This window comes from Amblyomma americanum, chromosome 1 (genome assembly GCF_052857255.1).
Source record: "Amblyomma americanum isolate KBUSLIRL-KWMA chromosome 1, ASM5285725v1, whole genome shotgun sequence".
NCBI classification, from domain to species: Eukaryota; Metazoa; Arthropoda; class Arachnida; order Ixodida; family Ixodidae; genus Amblyomma; species Amblyomma americanum.
This window is the reverse complement of record NC_135497.1, coordinates 106,151,037-106,168,158: the sequence shown is the minus strand read 5'-3', so window position 1 is coordinate 106,168,158 and position 17,122 is coordinate 106,151,037. Positions and strand designations below refer to the sequence as shown.

The 17,122-nt window shown below is 49.9% G+C and overlaps 1 protein-coding gene across 1 annotated transcript in view; it reads right to left on the bottom strand.

Moving 5' to 3' along the window:
* Window positions 1-17,122, bottom strand: part of LOC144113401 (uncharacterized) — a 199,513-nt gene that overhangs the window by 141,740 nt on the left and 40,651 nt on the right. Inside the window, exon 2 of the mRNA XM_077646442.1 lies at window positions 10,534-10,845. Coding sequence (XP_077502568.1) covers window positions 10,534-10,780 — 247 coding nt within the window. The 5' untranslated portion in view covers window positions 10,781-10,845. The remainder of the gene's footprint in view (window positions 1-10,533; window positions 10,846-17,122) is intronic.

Below are 17,122 nucleotides of genomic sequence, written 5' to 3'. Positions count from 1 at the left end.
AAGGAAGAAATACGCGGAGGATATACTTAAAGAGGAAATGACCGCTTTGTTCGTGGCTGGTCTGCAAGACCCCGTGCGCCGGTTCGTGCTCTCGCGCAAGCCGAGCAATTTCGACCAAGCCGTGGAGGCCGCATTGGATGAGGAACGAAATGAGGCGTTAACGACAGCCGCAGCGAGAGTACGCGTCATAGAGAGAGCGGTGCTCAACCCTGAGGTTGCTCTCTTGACAGAGCGGTTAGATCGCTTGGAACAGCTGCTAACTCAGCAGGTAGAACGCCAGGTTGAAGCGCGCGCTCAACAGCGCCCAGTCGCTGGAAACCGGAGACCGCCACAAAGCTACAGGCGCGGTATGCGAGATTTTGAAGAAATCGTATGCTTCGCTTGCCAGGGTCGCGGACACATCGCCAGGTTCTGCCAAAACGTGCGCCGTGGGGAGCCACAAAGAGAAGCAGGCGAGACACGCCCTAAGCAAGCCTACAGCGGGGCTCCAGATACCGAGTCAAAAAACTAGTTAGTCCTCCCCAGCCTGAGGAGCGTGGGGAGGGAGCAGTGGATGATGAGGTGGTGGTAGTTTGTGTGGCCGACGAGGCATGCCCTGTTGTGCGCTGCAAGTTAAATGGTTGTTGTATGGAATTGTTGATAGATACGGGGTCAAAGGTGACATTGCTTAAGGAGAGCAGTTTTAACACGCTTCGAAGGAAGGGGGACCGCGAGGTGTTGGAAGCGTCTGGTGGTATGGCAACCAAATTTGTAGGCATAACGGGGGATCCTCTTGGCATAAGTGGACTCTACCGGTTACACTTCTCTCTCGGCGGAATTGCATTGGAGCACCCCTGCTACGTATGCCCGGACACGGTGTCTCTGCCAAACGGAGTGTCAGGTATATTAGGGCAGGATTTTTTGAGAAAAGGGAAGGTAGTAGTCTCATTCTCTGAGGAAGAGGTTAATGCGGGCGGCTCAAAAGTTCCGTTTTTGAACAGGAGAGGGGCTGAGATTCGCATTACCGATATTGACACCCGTCAAACAGTGGGATCATTGGAGAAGGTATATTCGCGGGTTGCCGTCCGGCTGGTCGAGGAGGCGGTCGTCCTTCCTTGGTCGGAGCACATTTTGTACGCGTTTGTGCCTTCAGATGTAGAGAGCGGCGCCGTGGGAGTGCTTGAGCCGGTCGACTCTCTCAGCAATGGCCTGAAGGCAGCCGCGTGCCTCGTGACAGTTAATGACGCCCACAGAGTGCCCCTACGGGTGGTTAACTGTAGCCAGCAGCCACTGAGCCTTCCCAAGAACAAAACATTGGCTTTCTTCACCTCTGCGATAGAGCAACGTGAGCCCACCGATACGGTACTCGCAACTGTAGAGCATGCTAGTCCTTCGGCTGCTCCAAAGGTGTCGTTCGATCTTTCTCACGTAAAATCCAGGGAGAGGGAGGCTCTGGCTGGTTTGCTGAACGACTACTCGGAGGTATTCGCCGCGTCCAACCTGGATTTGGGCTGCTGTGGCGTTATAAAGCACAGGATAGAAACCGGCACTTCATCGCCCGTTTACCAGCGTGCGTACAGGATTCCTTACTCCCAACGTGAGGAGATGGAGCGGCAGGTGCAGGACCTGATTGATCGCGGCATTGTCGAACACTCAAAGTCACCCTGGGGAGCACCAGCACTATTGGTGGAAAAGCCAGATGGCTCGTATCGATTGGTAGTGGACTACCGCAAACTAAATGCCATAACTCGCATCGATCCATACCCCATCCCCAATATACAGGAGACGCTTTCTCAGCTGGGCTCTGCCAGGTACTTCACGGTAGTGGACATGGCGGCGGGATTCTGGCAGATAGCAATGGATCCGGCAGATGCCGAGAAAACGGCATTCAACACGCCCTCAGGGCACTATGAATGGAAAAGAATGCCGATGGGTCTGGCCAACAGCCCTGCTGTCTGGCAGAGAACCGCTGATGTTATCCTGGCAGGTCTTCTGGGGAGGCTGTGCTTCGTGTATATGGATGACATTATCATATACAGTGACAGTTTTGAGAACCATTTGCGCGATATTGAGCAGGTTTTGGTGCGACTAAGAGGAGCGGGTCTCAAGCTGAAGCCCTCTAAGTGCCAATTCCTCAAAAACGAGGTGAAATACCTCGGGCACGTTGTTTCAGCTGACGGCGTGCGACCGGACCCTGAGAAACTAAGGTGTGTCTCGGATTTTCCATCCCCGACTAGCGTCCGCCAGGTCCGGCAGTTTCTCGGCCTGATCGGTTACTACCGAAGGCACATAGAGGAGTTCGCCAAGCTCGCTAAGCCGCTCACCGCCTTAACAGCCAAAAATGTCGCCTTTCGCTGGGACGAAAACGCGGAGAATGCTTTTGGGGCCCTGAAAAGGAAGCTAATGAGTGCACCGCTGTTGCGCCACCCGGATTTTAATTTGCCCTTCGTTATGGCCACAGATGCCTCAAAGTTCGCAGTGGGTGCCGTGCTATCTCAGGTTATCGAGGGCAAAGAACATCCCGTTGCTTTTGCTAGCCGACAGCTGAGCCCCACAGAGCAAAAGTACGGAGCTACGGAAAGGGAGTGCCTCGCCGTTGTCTGGGCAGTAAAGCACTTCAGATGCTACCTTTACGGCCGCAAATTCAAGCTAGTCACAGCCTGCCATCCTCTGAAATGGGTGATGAGTGTCAGGGACCCTAGCTCGCGACTCGCTAGATGGAATCTACACCTGCAGGAATACTGCTTTGAAGTTGAGCACAAGTCAGGAAAGACACATCTGAATGCTGATGCACTCAGCCGCACAGCTGCCGTGGCAGCTATAGATGAGTTTGTCCCCGTAGTCGACCCCGCCGAATTACGCACAGAGCAGTGCAAAGATCCTGACCTGAAGCGAATAATCGAAAGCTTAGAGGGCGCACCGTCTCACCCCGAACAGCTAGGTTATTTCATTGGCAAAGACGGCACCCTGTGTCGGCGCACGAGGCCAACCAGGAAAGGGAGACCAGAGAAAACCGCTTGGGAGAGAGTCGTCATACCTCGGTCGTGGACAGAAAGGGTTCTTCGCGCGTTTCACGATGCGCCATGCGCCGGTCATTTTGGCGTAGCGAAGACACGCAGGCGTGTGGAGCGTTTGTACTTTTGGAGTGGCATGCGACAGGATGTTAGAGACTACTGTGCGAAGTGTCATTCCTGTCTCGAAAGAAAAACACCCAAGGGACGAAGACCAGCTCCAATTCAGCCGTTCCCTGAGGTTTCGGCTCCCTTCGAGCGGACAGGTATGGACATAATGGGCCCATTGCCCACGACCACTTCCGGAAACAAGTACATTTTAGTATTTGTCGACCACCTTTCAAATTACGCGGAAGCGGTAGCACTCCCAGATCAGAAGGCAGACACGGTTGCAAGAGCATTTGTCGAACAGATCGTGCTCCGACATGGACCCCCGAGGCAACTCTTGACAGATCGGGGAACAAACTTCGTGTCGCAGCTAATGAGGAGAGTTTGCGAGCTGCTTAAGATCGCTAAGAAGCAGACAACACCGTACCATCCGGCTTGCAACGGCGCGGTGGAGCGACTGAACCAAACCGTGGCCGGGTTCCTGTCGCATTTTGTTTCGCACGACCAGCGGGACTGGGACTTGTGGCTCCCGTATGCAATGTTTGCCTACAATTCCGCAGCACACGAGAGCACGGGCGAATCGCCATTCTTTCTTCTCTACGGCCGAGACCCGGACCAGCCTAGTGAAGTGCCAGAGGGCCCCCGTCGTGTCCCATACGCTTCACTGGACGACTATAAGGTGGAGCTAGAATCGCGCTTGCAAGTGGCGAGGGACATCGCAAAGGAGTCCTTAAAGAAAGCGGCGAAGCGCAGGAAGGAGGTGCACGATCGCAGTGCTAGAGACGCGCCGTTTGATGTGGGGGACAGCGTGTACATTGAAAACTGCCAAAGGCAGATTGGGCTAGCTCGTAAGTTCCAGACGAAGTGGAGAGGACCGTGCGAGGTTGTCGAGAAGCTTTCTCCGGTAAACTTCAGAGTCCGAGACGTGAACCGGCGTTTGATAAGGATACACGCAAATCGCCTCAAGTCGGCACCGGTTCAGTATTCACGAAATGAGGAAAGGGAAAGCGCGGATTTTGATGGGGACAGAAGTGAAGCGGAGCGCGCAGATAGTTCGCAAGAAACGCCCTCTCCTGCATTTGTTCGGCAGGCGCCCGAGGTGACGGCCGGAATGCCACCGGATTTACTTCATGCATTGCTAGAAGAAGAAGCGCGCGAGGTTGCCGCGCAGATAACGCCAGGAGAGGCTCCTGCCACGAGCCCTCGCGAGTCCCAAAGCAGACAAAGGGGCACAGACTTACTTAGTATGACTCATGAAGGCCGATATCCGCTGCGAAATCGGAAAGCTAAGTCGGACTAATGGCGTAAACAGAGCGGAGTTGTGAACTGGTTAGAATTGTGTAATGCCGCAGCTCATAACATTGCTATGTGCTTATGTGTTAAGTTATCGGAGTTGGTAGTTAAACCTTTCTGTCATTAAGTAACACCTTCACAGGAGAGCATGCGGAGCGCATGCAGAACCTGCCCTACTTCCTTTCGTTATCTATATTTTTGTCTGTGCCGTGATCGTGCTAGAAGTGGGAGCTCCTTTGTAACTGTGGTAAATTTATTTCGTCCAGTTTGGACTAGAAAGGAGAGGCTTGGGTGCTGAGTTTCATGTTTATCTGTAAAAGAAGATCAGTGCTGCCCCTGGAGACGCCAGTATTGACAGCGGAGGCATATGGTGTTGTGCAGTGGTGTTGAGTGCAGCGAAAAGTGTTTTGTCGGACGCACTGTGCGAGGCGATTCAGAAAGACAAGGGGAGCTGCGTGGACTCAAATGTTCGGAGAACATTCTTCTGGAGGGTGAGCGAGTGTGACATTCCGTGTGTGCTACGAGGATCCACGTTCGACGGCGCGGCGTAGACGGAGACCCGTGACAGCGGCATCATCAATTACCCAGCCATGCTCTTTGAGTGACGACCAGAACAACCGGACCCGCCGCCGCCGCCGCGGTGAAACAGGCTTTATCCTCCCCAATTTCCGGGCACATTCCAGGACAAGGGAGCTGTCAGCGGGCCAGAGCGCGCCGTACCACAGCCGACGCTATGCGCTACCGCGAAGACGACATTCTTTCCCTCCCCCCCCCCCCCTTTGTCGTGGGCTATCGCCGGGAAGGCACCCACAGCTTCCCAGAAGGGCCGCGACGGACACCTGTCATGGCGGACAGGCAGTACTCGCCAAGAATGTGGAAAGACAGGCGCTAGTGAATTAGCTCCGAAGAGAGAGCCTGTGTATACTCTCACTTGAGAGAGAGTGGTGGCGTTTTTGTTGTTTATTTAGTTTGTATTGTTAACAGACTCTGGGTTCGAGGCTAAGCCCAACCCAAGCGGTGGTCCCCATCTCGCATGTTATTTTTGATTGGAGAATTGATGCTTTGGGCGGGCCACTGAAAATGACCGCCCTTAGCCCTTTGTTAATCAAGTGCTTAAAAGCGCATGTAAACGGATGCAGTCCAGTCTGAGCTGGGGCTCCATGCTTAGCATGTAATGTGATGCTACTTAGGCACTAACCTGCCCGGTCGATGAGTAAAGTAGTGCAAAGTTTGTTCTTTTGTAAATTCAGTTCTGCTTTTTCCAGTTTAACTCTGTGTATATGTATGTTGTAAAATTATGCTCTGCTGTCATCATCTACAAGCTCGCCTCCTGTTCATCTTCCAAGCCGAACGACACTAGAGGAAGGGTTTGTGAACCATCCTCGAAGAAACGGACGACTATTGAAATTCTACTGCATACACGCTCAGGACGACATCGTTCGCGAAGAGGGCCTTCAGCGCCGAAGCCCGACGGCGTGCAACTTCTGCCAGCAACCGCTCGAGCCCAACTCCGGAGCCACTCCATCGCCCCCATGAAGTCGTCGGCACGTAAGCTCGGACGCCCCAGCCTCTGATGTATAACCTTAATCATGTGTAATTATTGAATATACCTGTTTGTTTAAACTGAGCCATACGGTGTCTCTTTGCCTCTCCGTCCCGTGTGGACCTGCGCATTATGGGGGTCATCACACTTTATTTAGGCTTCAGCTAAATTCCTCAGCATCCTTCGGAATAAGCCGCCTCGTACATTTTCCTCGCTTTTTATGAATAATACACGGTTCTCGATTATAAGCGCTGTAACACGCATAATGTTATTTAGCAACGTTCTAATTTCTTACAGCTGCTTTCATTCACTGAATAAGCACAACGAAAACAGTGACCTGCTGAACGAGGCACGCGCAGGCTCATACTCGTAAAGGAATTTAAAGAAAAAATTGTTATATCGAGTTACAACGACGAAATGGTCCTCCTAAGGGCAACTGAGGGTGGACCTACCGTTCGGATAACGACATATTAGTTTTCTGAGTTGTTTTGGTTCGCTGAAACTGCGAATGTTAGAGCACATTTCTCAACAACTGAACCATTTTTTCACGACATTAACAGTATTGTTTCTTTTTCTGGGTTTGTCGCGTTTTATTCAGGAAAGCGCGGTTCACGCTGCTTGAGCAATTTTCCCTTAATTGCCAGCAAGATACTCTTTTATAATCTGTGCCATCTTTCTAAGGCAGCGCCGGCGCAAGCGTTGTTTTTATTACGGTTAATGTAGCAGCTGGAAAAAGCATCAGTCCCATGAAGGCGCCAATTTCGGGGAACGCAAAGTGAAGGAAAAAGAAACGAAAGCCCGGAAATATATACAATCTGTGAAAACAGCCACGCCGAGTTTGTCGCTAGTGTTTGCACTTCCCCCACTTTCCCGCCTTTTTTTTTTTTCACTTCGCCGCGGTCACCTGACACGGAGCGCGTAAAAGCCGAGGTTTGCAGTGAGTGACTAATCAAATTTTGCCGCTTCGCGAGAATGCACAGCAAGCGGTTCAGTTGCCAGACGCGGGCCAGAGAGCGCTTTCTCCCTGATGGCTGTGTTGTGGAACACACAAGCACGTCCGGTGGCTAGTCAGCGCAGCATAATTGGATGCTTTTCTCGGCAACTCTTTAGGCGTGCTTAGTTGCCCACTTAGACAAGCTCCACTGGCCACGTTGCTTCGCCCGTAATGGCGGTGCCGCGTTTAAAATTAAAATTAGAAGCTCGAAATGAACGGCGGTGGCGGGAGTCGCGGTCGGGGTGAGTGCGGTTATGCTGGACTGGCGGATTATACAGACGCAAGACCATCGGAGTACGTCACACCAGATCTTGTAACGCTAGTTCTTCCTCTTTCTGAGCCGTTTATTCGTCACGCTCCAAGCTTGTCCGTCTGTCTCTGTTTTTGTCGAGGGTTCCTGATGGCATCCATTTCTCTCATAATTGAGAAAAAAATTTGCGCGCAAACCTCTCCTAAATTAAGACAGTCAAAATTCGAAAAAGCTTAACTTATGACTGGTGGTTAAAATATCTAAAGCGCGCATTGGTACGACAAATTAATCTTTATATTAAATATCCTGGACATGCGGTAGACACCGGAGGCTAAAATTAAGCCCATTATCAGCCTATCACAATGTTCTTGGAGATAGCTTTAGTTCCAGAAGAGTTTTGTTAAGCAGGAAATGGATACAACACATGCAATATAATATCGCATCAAAGAAATTTTGTTTAATACTTATGCAAAGCGCACTCTAAGTCAAAGCCGCGACTGCGGCTGCTACACCACACATTTTTTTTTCTAGAGTTAAGTAGCAAACAGCGGTTTTTCTAGCGGCTGTCGCAAGGAATGAGAGAATCCTTCTGGCAATTATACGATGCCTACCATCAAGTTACCCAGCTGATAGCATTTACTTCCCTTTTGTTCTCAGGCAGACACGCATACTGCTACCTAAAAGTACTAGGCCTCACTACAAACGCACTTAGAGGAATTTCGGGCCCACACCCGCACTTGCCAAGAATCTTTTCGCTTAGCCCAAAAAGATGTTTTAGTGCGAAAGCATTATATGGCTCATCGGCAACGCAATCCGATGGCTTTGACCAGCAGCAATGGTCCGAAAACCACCCGTGACGTCACCATCGTCTCCTATGACGTCAGTTGCAGACCATAAGATAGTGGCGTCTACAGCAAAGAAAAATAAAATTTCTTCCGAAGGTGCGGGGAATTCAGCCAAGGACATTTAGACTGCGAGGTGAGCACGCAACCCATAGGACACAAAACCGCGCTGCTTAATAACGAATAAAGGTTAACCTGGTGCATGCGTTTCATTACGACTGTATGCTAATGAGTAGGCGTGTCATTAGAAAGGAAGGAGTCTTTAATGAACTTCTCAACAGCGCTCACGATGAGACAATTCTTTCGCTTTCAAACACGTAAGTAGTCATAATTAAGTACCCTCCGAATTTTTTCTCCAACCTTCCCAACCTATCTAGTTTCTGAGGAAAAGGCGAGGTTATTCACTCGGCCGAATTTAAGAACTTGATGGTTCAACTGGCATCTTGGATATACAGGTATCTATAAGGCTAGCTGGGAAACGAGGCGCAACCAAGAGAAGCAACAAAAGAGGCACGTAAGCGGCAGGGTCAGACTGTAAATGAAAACTCGCGCTGGGTGGAAAAGAAATACAAGAAAGGGCGCCTTCATGCAGCGGATGAAGAACAGCTGCGCCGGGACCGAAAGCGACGGCCGTGTAGCGCAGTCGCCCGAGTGCGGCTCGGAGGCCGTTGGCTGTTTCAACGCAGAGCCAGTGCGGGGAGAGCGAGGTCAGACGCCGTGGCGCATTGGCTCGCGCAGAAACGTCGGCGACCCGCTGCATCCCGCCGCTTGACTGAAAGCGCCAACTCTAATTCTGGACCGGGACAAACTGCATTCGCCACTTCGCGCACGGCGATGCGACGCTTGAAAGCCCGAAATAAACGCTCCGCAGTGCGCGCGACAGCGAAACAGTGCGGGGCTCGTCCAGGGGTCTCGGGCCACTTCACCGGACAGGCGCGAGCTCGGCGGCGCAGCCCCCTACCCAGTCACTTCCTGCCCTCCGGCGTCGATCGAGAGTCGCCCGTACTGGTCGAAGCTAGCAACTAAGCCCGCAATTGCTTCGCTTCGCACGAAGTCGATGTTTTATGCCCTACACAAGAGTCTGAAGATCCGTTCCGAGACGTAACGCATCCTGTAGATACCGAAACGCGGGGCAAATGAAAGCAACTATCGCGCACCCATCATGCCTTTCGCTTGCGCCGGTGGCACCAGTGAAAGCCATGCTAATACAGAGCAGCAAGTGGCGAACTGGAATAAAAAATCGCCGAGTTGTTTAAGAATGCGGTGCGCAGAGTATCCATGACAGCTTGTTAACCACCTCGTACCATTCTTCTCTCTCAGGAGAGACAGCGTCGAGCTCAGGTAGTTTTTTTTTTTAATGCTGCGGTGATTCCTTTCGTTTTGTTGCCAAGTTAGTCTAAGCCTCAGATGCATGTGCGCGAAAGAAAAAAATAATAATTCGATTTGAATAATCTGGTCTAGTGTCTTATACAAGAAATCTTAACTCCGGTAATAAAAGCAACGCGGCTGCTTGACGAGAACTTAATCTGTATGCAAATTGTGATGGTTTTCCAGCCTAAAATTTTGCGTGTATAATCGCTAGACCACGCCAATACTTAACTTGTGAATCCCGCAGAGAACTGCTATTCTTAGCTTTCTCCATATTACTAGTTACATACCATACTCTTGTAATTTGAGATCACATGTAGTTACAGAACACTGAGGCTTCACGTTGTCTGGTACAGTTACTGATGATTATTGTATTTTCCGTTCCCCGTATGCATTGGGAGAAAAGCCAGGAGAATGATGAGGACTGCGTAATCGCGGACTGCAGAGCACTACTACATTGCTTCTGCTGTTTCCAGCGTTAATCGATATTGCAGCAGAAACTAAACACTTGTAAATCCTGTTCTCGCAGCAGCCTTTAAAAATCCATTAATTTGAGCCTCAGGAACATTTTTTGAAGCCCAACAAATTAAACGGCGCCGCGCGTGTGCTCTACTCGCAAGCACTCAAATACTTTTTCATATTTCTTTTTCTTTCACGGCACTCTTTCTCCCAGAGCAAGAATACGCTCCTCTATTATAAGCTCATTTGGGATGGAGGTAGACAAATGGCGAACAATATAACAGCGCATTTGGCCTTGCTTCCCCCCAGTGCTTCCGCAAGATGGCTAGTGCTGCGCGTACAAAGGGCTCATATAAACTCTGAGACAGGTAACTTTGGCCGCATGCTAGAAATAAAAAAAAAGCGAGGTTCATTCCTGTAAAGTCCCGGCGATATTATTAAAGTTACTTGCCGCAGACGCCTCCACAGACGCTCGCTGTGTAGCAGGCGCCCGTTATATTCAGATGGAGAACTAAAGAGAAAAACCTGTACTTCGTGCAGAAAGCGTTCCTTCGCTACCCTGCGCCGACCGTCATGCTTAACAGGTGCGGGATGCAGGAGATCAGAAGCCCAGGATAAGACGAGCCGCATACATTTCTAGACGTGCGTGAAAAAAAAATGAAACGGAAAGCGGAAGGGCACCGTACCAAGTATCTGTCCCGCTATAGTGCGGCCATCTTCGCCGAGCACAGCATTGCGTGCGTCGTAGGTGTCCGTGTACTGGACGAAGGCGTAGCCCTTGTGCATAGAGATGCCGATGATGCGGCCGTAGCGCTTGAACAGCCGCTCGACGTCCTCCTTTGAGACCACGTGCGTGTTGAGGTTGCCGACGAAGATGCGCGAGTTGACCGCAGCCGGGTCGGTGCTGTTGGTCTGGTTTCCCACGCGCGTCATGCCGCCGGTCGGCGCCAGCTCCGCCACGGCCAACGGACGGGAGGCCCACGGCCACCGAGACAGCGCTGCGCAGAAGAGCACGGGAAGGGACAGGCTTAGTCAGCGATGCAGTAAAATGCGTCACACTTGCGCACTCACTACAAGCAGCGAAGCACTTTTCGGATTCGCTTGGTTTCTAATCTGGGAACGTTTAAAGCACTATGAGAGATAAAAACATTTTCCGCCTACGTTTCCAGTCTGGCATATTGAACCAAAGCTCCGGGGCCTTTGGCGTTCAGCTTTTGATCCCAGCGTCGTGAGATTCTAATCTAAGCCACGGCGGCCGCATTTCGATGCAGATAAATTACAAAACCGCCCCGTGTGGTGTGCTACGTCAGTCAACGTCCGCAGGGGGTCAAAATTAATCCCGAGTCCTCCCCTACGATGTCCCTCATTCAGCACGCGCCGCCTCTGGACGTTGAGACCCGCACACCACTATTCTGAACGACGCCAGCTGTCCTCAATAACCATAGTTTTGCGGTTTTGATCTGCCAGATGCGTAAAGGCTGAATGTTGACGGTTATCAGGTATGCGTAGGCGCAACCGCTTCTTTATTTTCAAAAATCCTATGACTTAGCGCACTGCTATCTCAGATAATAAGGCCGTACATGCAAGACACCTTAGAAAACTTCTCGCATTTTGTTCGCTCTTCATATTTGCCGAATGCAAAAGGAAGAAAATAAATCAAGAACGAAGCATGGTTCCTTGCACTCGGAAAAACGAATTACCCTGATATCAGAGCCTAGCCTCTAGTTGTTTCCAGCCAATCATGGCAAGGCTCGGCTTCAGCGCAACAGTGACAGAAAATCTTCTTTTTACCTAAACGCCTTATCAACAAACTGTAAGCTTGTAGTGTTTGAGTTAACTTACTGATAAACTTGTTCATATACGCGTTTTTTTAATGCAACGCATTGCTTTTCGTTGCATCCTGGGAGAGCAGTCAGCATTAGGTACCACGAAACAGGTGGCGAGTTTATTTTATTATGATAAAGGGCCTCTTGAGTGTATTCAAAAATACCCACAAGAACCGGGGAGTTGAGTTTGCACGCAAAACATCGAAGCAGTCATTGCTTTGAGAAAGAACACGGAAAGCAAGGTACAGAAACAAAAGGCAGAGGCATCGGCAACAAACAAATGGCAAGCCGCAGCTCGAAAAGATATTGGGTAGATTGCCCCTGTAAAGCGTGTTTTGCCTGCACAATATTGCTGTGGTGGAAAAAAGCCCATCTCTCAGGTTACAAAATTATGTTATCTCGTGGGAGGCCTTCCGCAGCAACAAAAACTGCATGTGAGCATTTTAGTAGCGTTTTTTTTAATACAGTTGTGTTCATTTCGGTCTCTATATTCGTTTAATTTCGGAAGTTTCTCCAGTTCAGTGGCCATTTAAAAGAACAGAAACAGTGAAAGATCGATTAGATGCGCAAAGGGGTCGGATGCGCTGCAGCTTAAGCGTTCTGGTTCATATTTCGAGGCAGAAACATGTTTTCATTTTCGTTTCCATTTCACAAAAATTTTGCGCTTTATTGTCGTTCCATTTTGGCTTGCATTGTGGCTCTGGCCACTTTTCCAAGATCTCTTTCTGTCTCTCTTTTCTCAGTTCGGTAATTTCGCGTTTGTACGAGTTTTAGTCCTTCAGTTGCACCGAGGCTTCAAGCACTCGAAAGAAGTAAACATCAGCGAAGCTTTTAAAATAGAGATGACGCAGACATCACATGTGCTTGATTTTCATTAGCAGACTGCCTTTATGTTCAGTCTTCTTCATGACAGAACTGTGCACTTTCTTCTCTACAATCTCCAGTGGAGCGAGGCCGAGGTGATTTTAATTCTTGTCGTTCCGTTGATATAATTTTTTTCTCGCTTAATCTTTCAGCATGGAGCACCGCTGCATCTAACAAAAAGTCGAAACAACTATTATATTATTATTTATAGTTATTACACTGTCAGTAGCACGCCAAGAATGTTGGTTGCCAGTTGAGCTTTGATAGCGCGTTTCTTTGTGCAAGAAAAGAGCCCAAATGCGAACAATTATGTGCCCCTTCCCCCCTCTCTGTTTCCTAGGAGTAAACATTAAGTCCGTCGCCTAGATATCTGTGTGGCGACGACAAGCCTGCCACCTAAGTCCCGGACAGCGGTTATCCACTTGGGTGCTCTGTATAAAATGGGTGCGGGCTGGCTCTTTGGACGCGTGCGCCGAGCTTCAGGCGACGTGACATCGACGGTCTCCATAGAGGTTAGTTGTTTATATTTCTTCGATGATAATTAGGTGACGAACGCTAAGAAATCATCAAACTGGCAAAACAGCGGAGGCACTCGGCGGCACAGTCGGAATGCGCGCCTCGTTCCCAAAAACTTTCTTGAAGGCCGGAGAAGGGGGTGCGGCAGGGGCGAGGGTAAAAGACGGCGACCAGTAGTGGCTGGCGCGAATCCCACGATGCGCGTAAATAAGTAACGGTTCGAAAAGCTCCAGCTGCGCCCCCTCCACGCAACAAAAGTAATCGTGGGGGGGGGGGGGGGGGGTGGCGCGAAACGAAACGGTCAGTGCGCGCCTCTTCAAGTTGCGCGGCGGCGGGCTCGGTGTTTCAGCAGAGCTGGCGGTGGCCGTCTCCTCGGGCCCTAATAAATGTAGCCTGTGCGGGAGAAAAGCTACTGCCCTGCGGGGCAACACTTGGGGCGCGCGCGCGCCCTTTAATCTTCTTCAGGTGGTTAGGGCTATTTCCACCCGCGCCGGTAATAAAGTTGGCCAGCGAGCAAAAAAGGACCGCCACAGTCCCACTACTTCCGCTGTTTACCCGACCGCGCAGAGCCCCGGCGGCACGTCCGCAGCCTGCCGCGCACTCGGCGCTCAACAAGGTGCGCTCTTGTGGCGCTGCCGCGCAACTTGACCGCAATCCCCGAATGGGCGCCAGCTGCCGCTTGGGCGCCCCTGGGGCATCCCCCTCTCCCTCTCCTCATAAGTGCGCGCTGGCCGCTGCTAGGAGCGATGGTGGCTCGCCCATCCCGATTCCATTTCGCGCGGCACAGACTTTCGACAGCGGCCACCGAGGCCATCAATACATAATTCCTTTACCACTCTGCCGGAACAACCGCGTGTCTGTCTTCTCTACGTTCGTTGTGGCAGTGGATTTTCCTCTGCCCGCTTGCTCATCGATTTCATCGCAGGCTGAGCCATGTAATACTACAGCCACTCTCTGGGCAGTCGGAAAGATACAAGGCGATCCTCTCTTCAGCGTCGGCCTGTAGTTCCCATTACCTCGGCGGCGTCCGTGCAGTGTTGCGGCAGTGATGCCAGCGGAGGCCGCGTGAGCGACGATTCAATAAAGTGCTGCTGCAGCCTCCGACGCTTTGATACGAACTTCGTCAGCACCGGGTGGGCAAGTTTTGCAAGCCGCTCACTTCTGAGCAGCAAGGAGAGAATTCGCGCAGATATTGTTAAGGAATTCGGTAAGATCGGCTCCTAGGAGGCGTTTACTTTGCACGTTTCCGCTGCGAAGACATTAATACCCCTGCCACACGGGCACTTGTAAGGCCTTAGAAATTAAGGTCCTTTGCTCCAAAGGCGCGTGACGCGCATCTACACGGCAAAGCGTCGAGACCTTTGCGATAAAGTTCCGTAGCAATAAAGGCGGCCGTCAGCGGCCTTAAAGTTGCTTAAAGGAGCAACCGAGATGGCAGCGCCAGCTAGCGAGCTCAAAGAATAAAAAATTGACGCAATTTTTAGCTTTGAAACCGTAAAGAATATCTAATTTATCTTATTCAATGGTTAATTTTGCGTTACAGTGCACTTAACCGTAGAGGAGGCTATGACTAAAGACATCCACACAGCTAAGAAAGGACTTGAACGCTTTTCAGCAGCCGCATCGACACACACGTGCTTGCGCATCTCGCTTTGCTGTTTTTTCTTCGTTTGCTCTTTGTTGAGTGCGTGTTTTGAGTTTGCTTGTGTGCACAAAGACACGCTTCTCGAACACAACGAGGAGCCGAACGGAAAAGTGCGCCTACCGTGGTCGGGCCGAGACCGATGAAAAAAAAAAAAGAAACTTTATTTCAAAATATCCGTTTCTCACCGTCAGAACGCTCGTTTGTTATCGTGATAGCTACTTTTTTCTAACATAAACGAATGCACTCTTAGCTGAAGTGCTACCGTCTGCTTTAATTTCATAATGTTACTAGCGCCGCTTCACACACAGCGGTGACTTTTGGCATTCACGGAGGCCGCGTTCTAGCTCCTTTGGATTTGCCGTGTAGCAGCGTCGCTGCTCCTTTTCGGTTTTCCTCCTTTAGTGCAATAAGACAACTTTACGGCAAAGGCCGAGAAGAAGTCCCGTGTGACAGGGGTATAAAACAGAAAAGAAAGAGCTTGCGCTTTCTCACCAAAACTCGCAAGAAAACGCTGCGAGGGCGATTTCAGCTTTGAATTAAACTAATAAAAAGAAAATCTGAGCAAAACGTGGTGAACACTTGAACTAAGTTCAGAGAGGGACAAAATTAATCGAGTTGTCCGAACGTTCTATGATATATACACTGCGCCAGATTATCAAATAATTGCGGAACAGTATTCATAAAAACCATGATTTTAAAGTTGAGCAATTGTAAGTTCTCGCGCTTAGGCTTAAGCCCGTGCCAGGGTAAGTTGCAAAAATTGCATGCTAAAAGGTTAAGCCTTCAAACTAAGTTCCCAAAATGCTGGCAGCATCGAAGCAGCAACCTTTGTACTTAAAACCAGTATTTCCGTCATCTGTGCGCATGAAACAAGACTTCAAGCTTCAAGACGATCACCCCGTCACCACGTTCGTAATCTACTTTAACGTATCTACCGCAGATTGAGTCAGCTATGTTTTCCATCTCACAGGGCTAAGGATGCATCCCTCTTGTGCTCCCAACTCCATCCACCCTCTCCCCAAAAAGAACAGTGACACAGCGACACGAGACAGGTTATTTTATCTTTATTAATGAATACTGAAGAACGTCAGAATTATCTTGGACACGGTCTCATGTTCATGAGTGAACAGATGTATGTACGAGCGAACAGAAACACTGACTGTTGGGTCTTGCATGTTAGAGTAGACGTAGATGACATTGCAAGTAGACACGAAGAGAGACGGCAGACACTTCACAGGGCGCTCTGTAGTTTCCCTACTCTTTTTATTCACGTAGAGTAAAAAAAAAAGCGTATTGGAAGCCGAGCAGGTAATCTACATCTTCTCAAGTTATTTGCATCTCTCTAAACCAACGAAATATGCTCATTTAGCTCTTTGCCTTCGTAAGAGCCACACAGCACTTAAATCAGTGGTGCGTTTTATCAGAGAGACTACCTTCCGGATCTGAGATCTGCGCCATCCCATTTCACGTATTTCCGCATGCTTATTTATGCGTATTTCAATCCATCAGGTCTGTTCTTTTACATGTAATCACCTACCAGAGAAAGCGCTGCATTTGACTAGCGGCCCATATGCGTATGCGAGATAGCTAGACGAGGGCCACTTGCTTTTTTACGTGTGAAACGAAGAGGCAGACGTTCGCTCACGACCATGAATCTTTAATTTCGTGTGCGCAGCTTGCGAGGAGGCTAGACGCTTTCAAAGGTACAGACAGGGCACATAAGTTGCGCGATAAAAGCTTATGACTGCTGAAGAGAGTTCTGCTGCTGCGAAACATATTTTTATTGGACAACCATGCAAAGACTTACAGTCCGAAGGGATCTCAACGTGGTCGCTTCAAGGCACAAGCCGTCTGATTTAAAGTGCTCGACCGAATATTTTTAGAGCCACAGCTCCACGAGGTTTCTTCTCGCAATAAATAGCAGCCAAAAACTCCGGTCTCCACTTGCTGCTTAAAGAGAATGATGCCCAGATGAGAACAAACCATAAGGAGCATATTCGCAGTATACAGCCTTTGGTGTAAAATACACCGGAGGAACTCGACCAATTGTTGCTCCACCCCGACGCATTTTCTTACGTGAAATAAAGACACCGTCGTACTAGAGAATAATTACTCGCCTGACCTGGCGTGCATGCGTACTCCGAGGAGGTTTGGGGAAAAATTGCTGCTGCTGTAGAAACGCTGGCGTCGAGGAAAGCTGTGTTCGGGAAACCAACGCGAAGAAAGCGAGTACAGACATACGAGGTGAGGGCAACAGCGCTGCTTTGCTGCGTTTACTGCCGTTCTCTAAAGATTTACCGAAAAGTTTTATTGCGTGCGTTCACAAGCCCACAAGTTTCTATAATTTGTGTAATCGCCTGGTGCCCGGCAGTTTCTAGGTAAGTGCAGGAAAATTTAAACACAAACGCTTAAAATCAGAACATA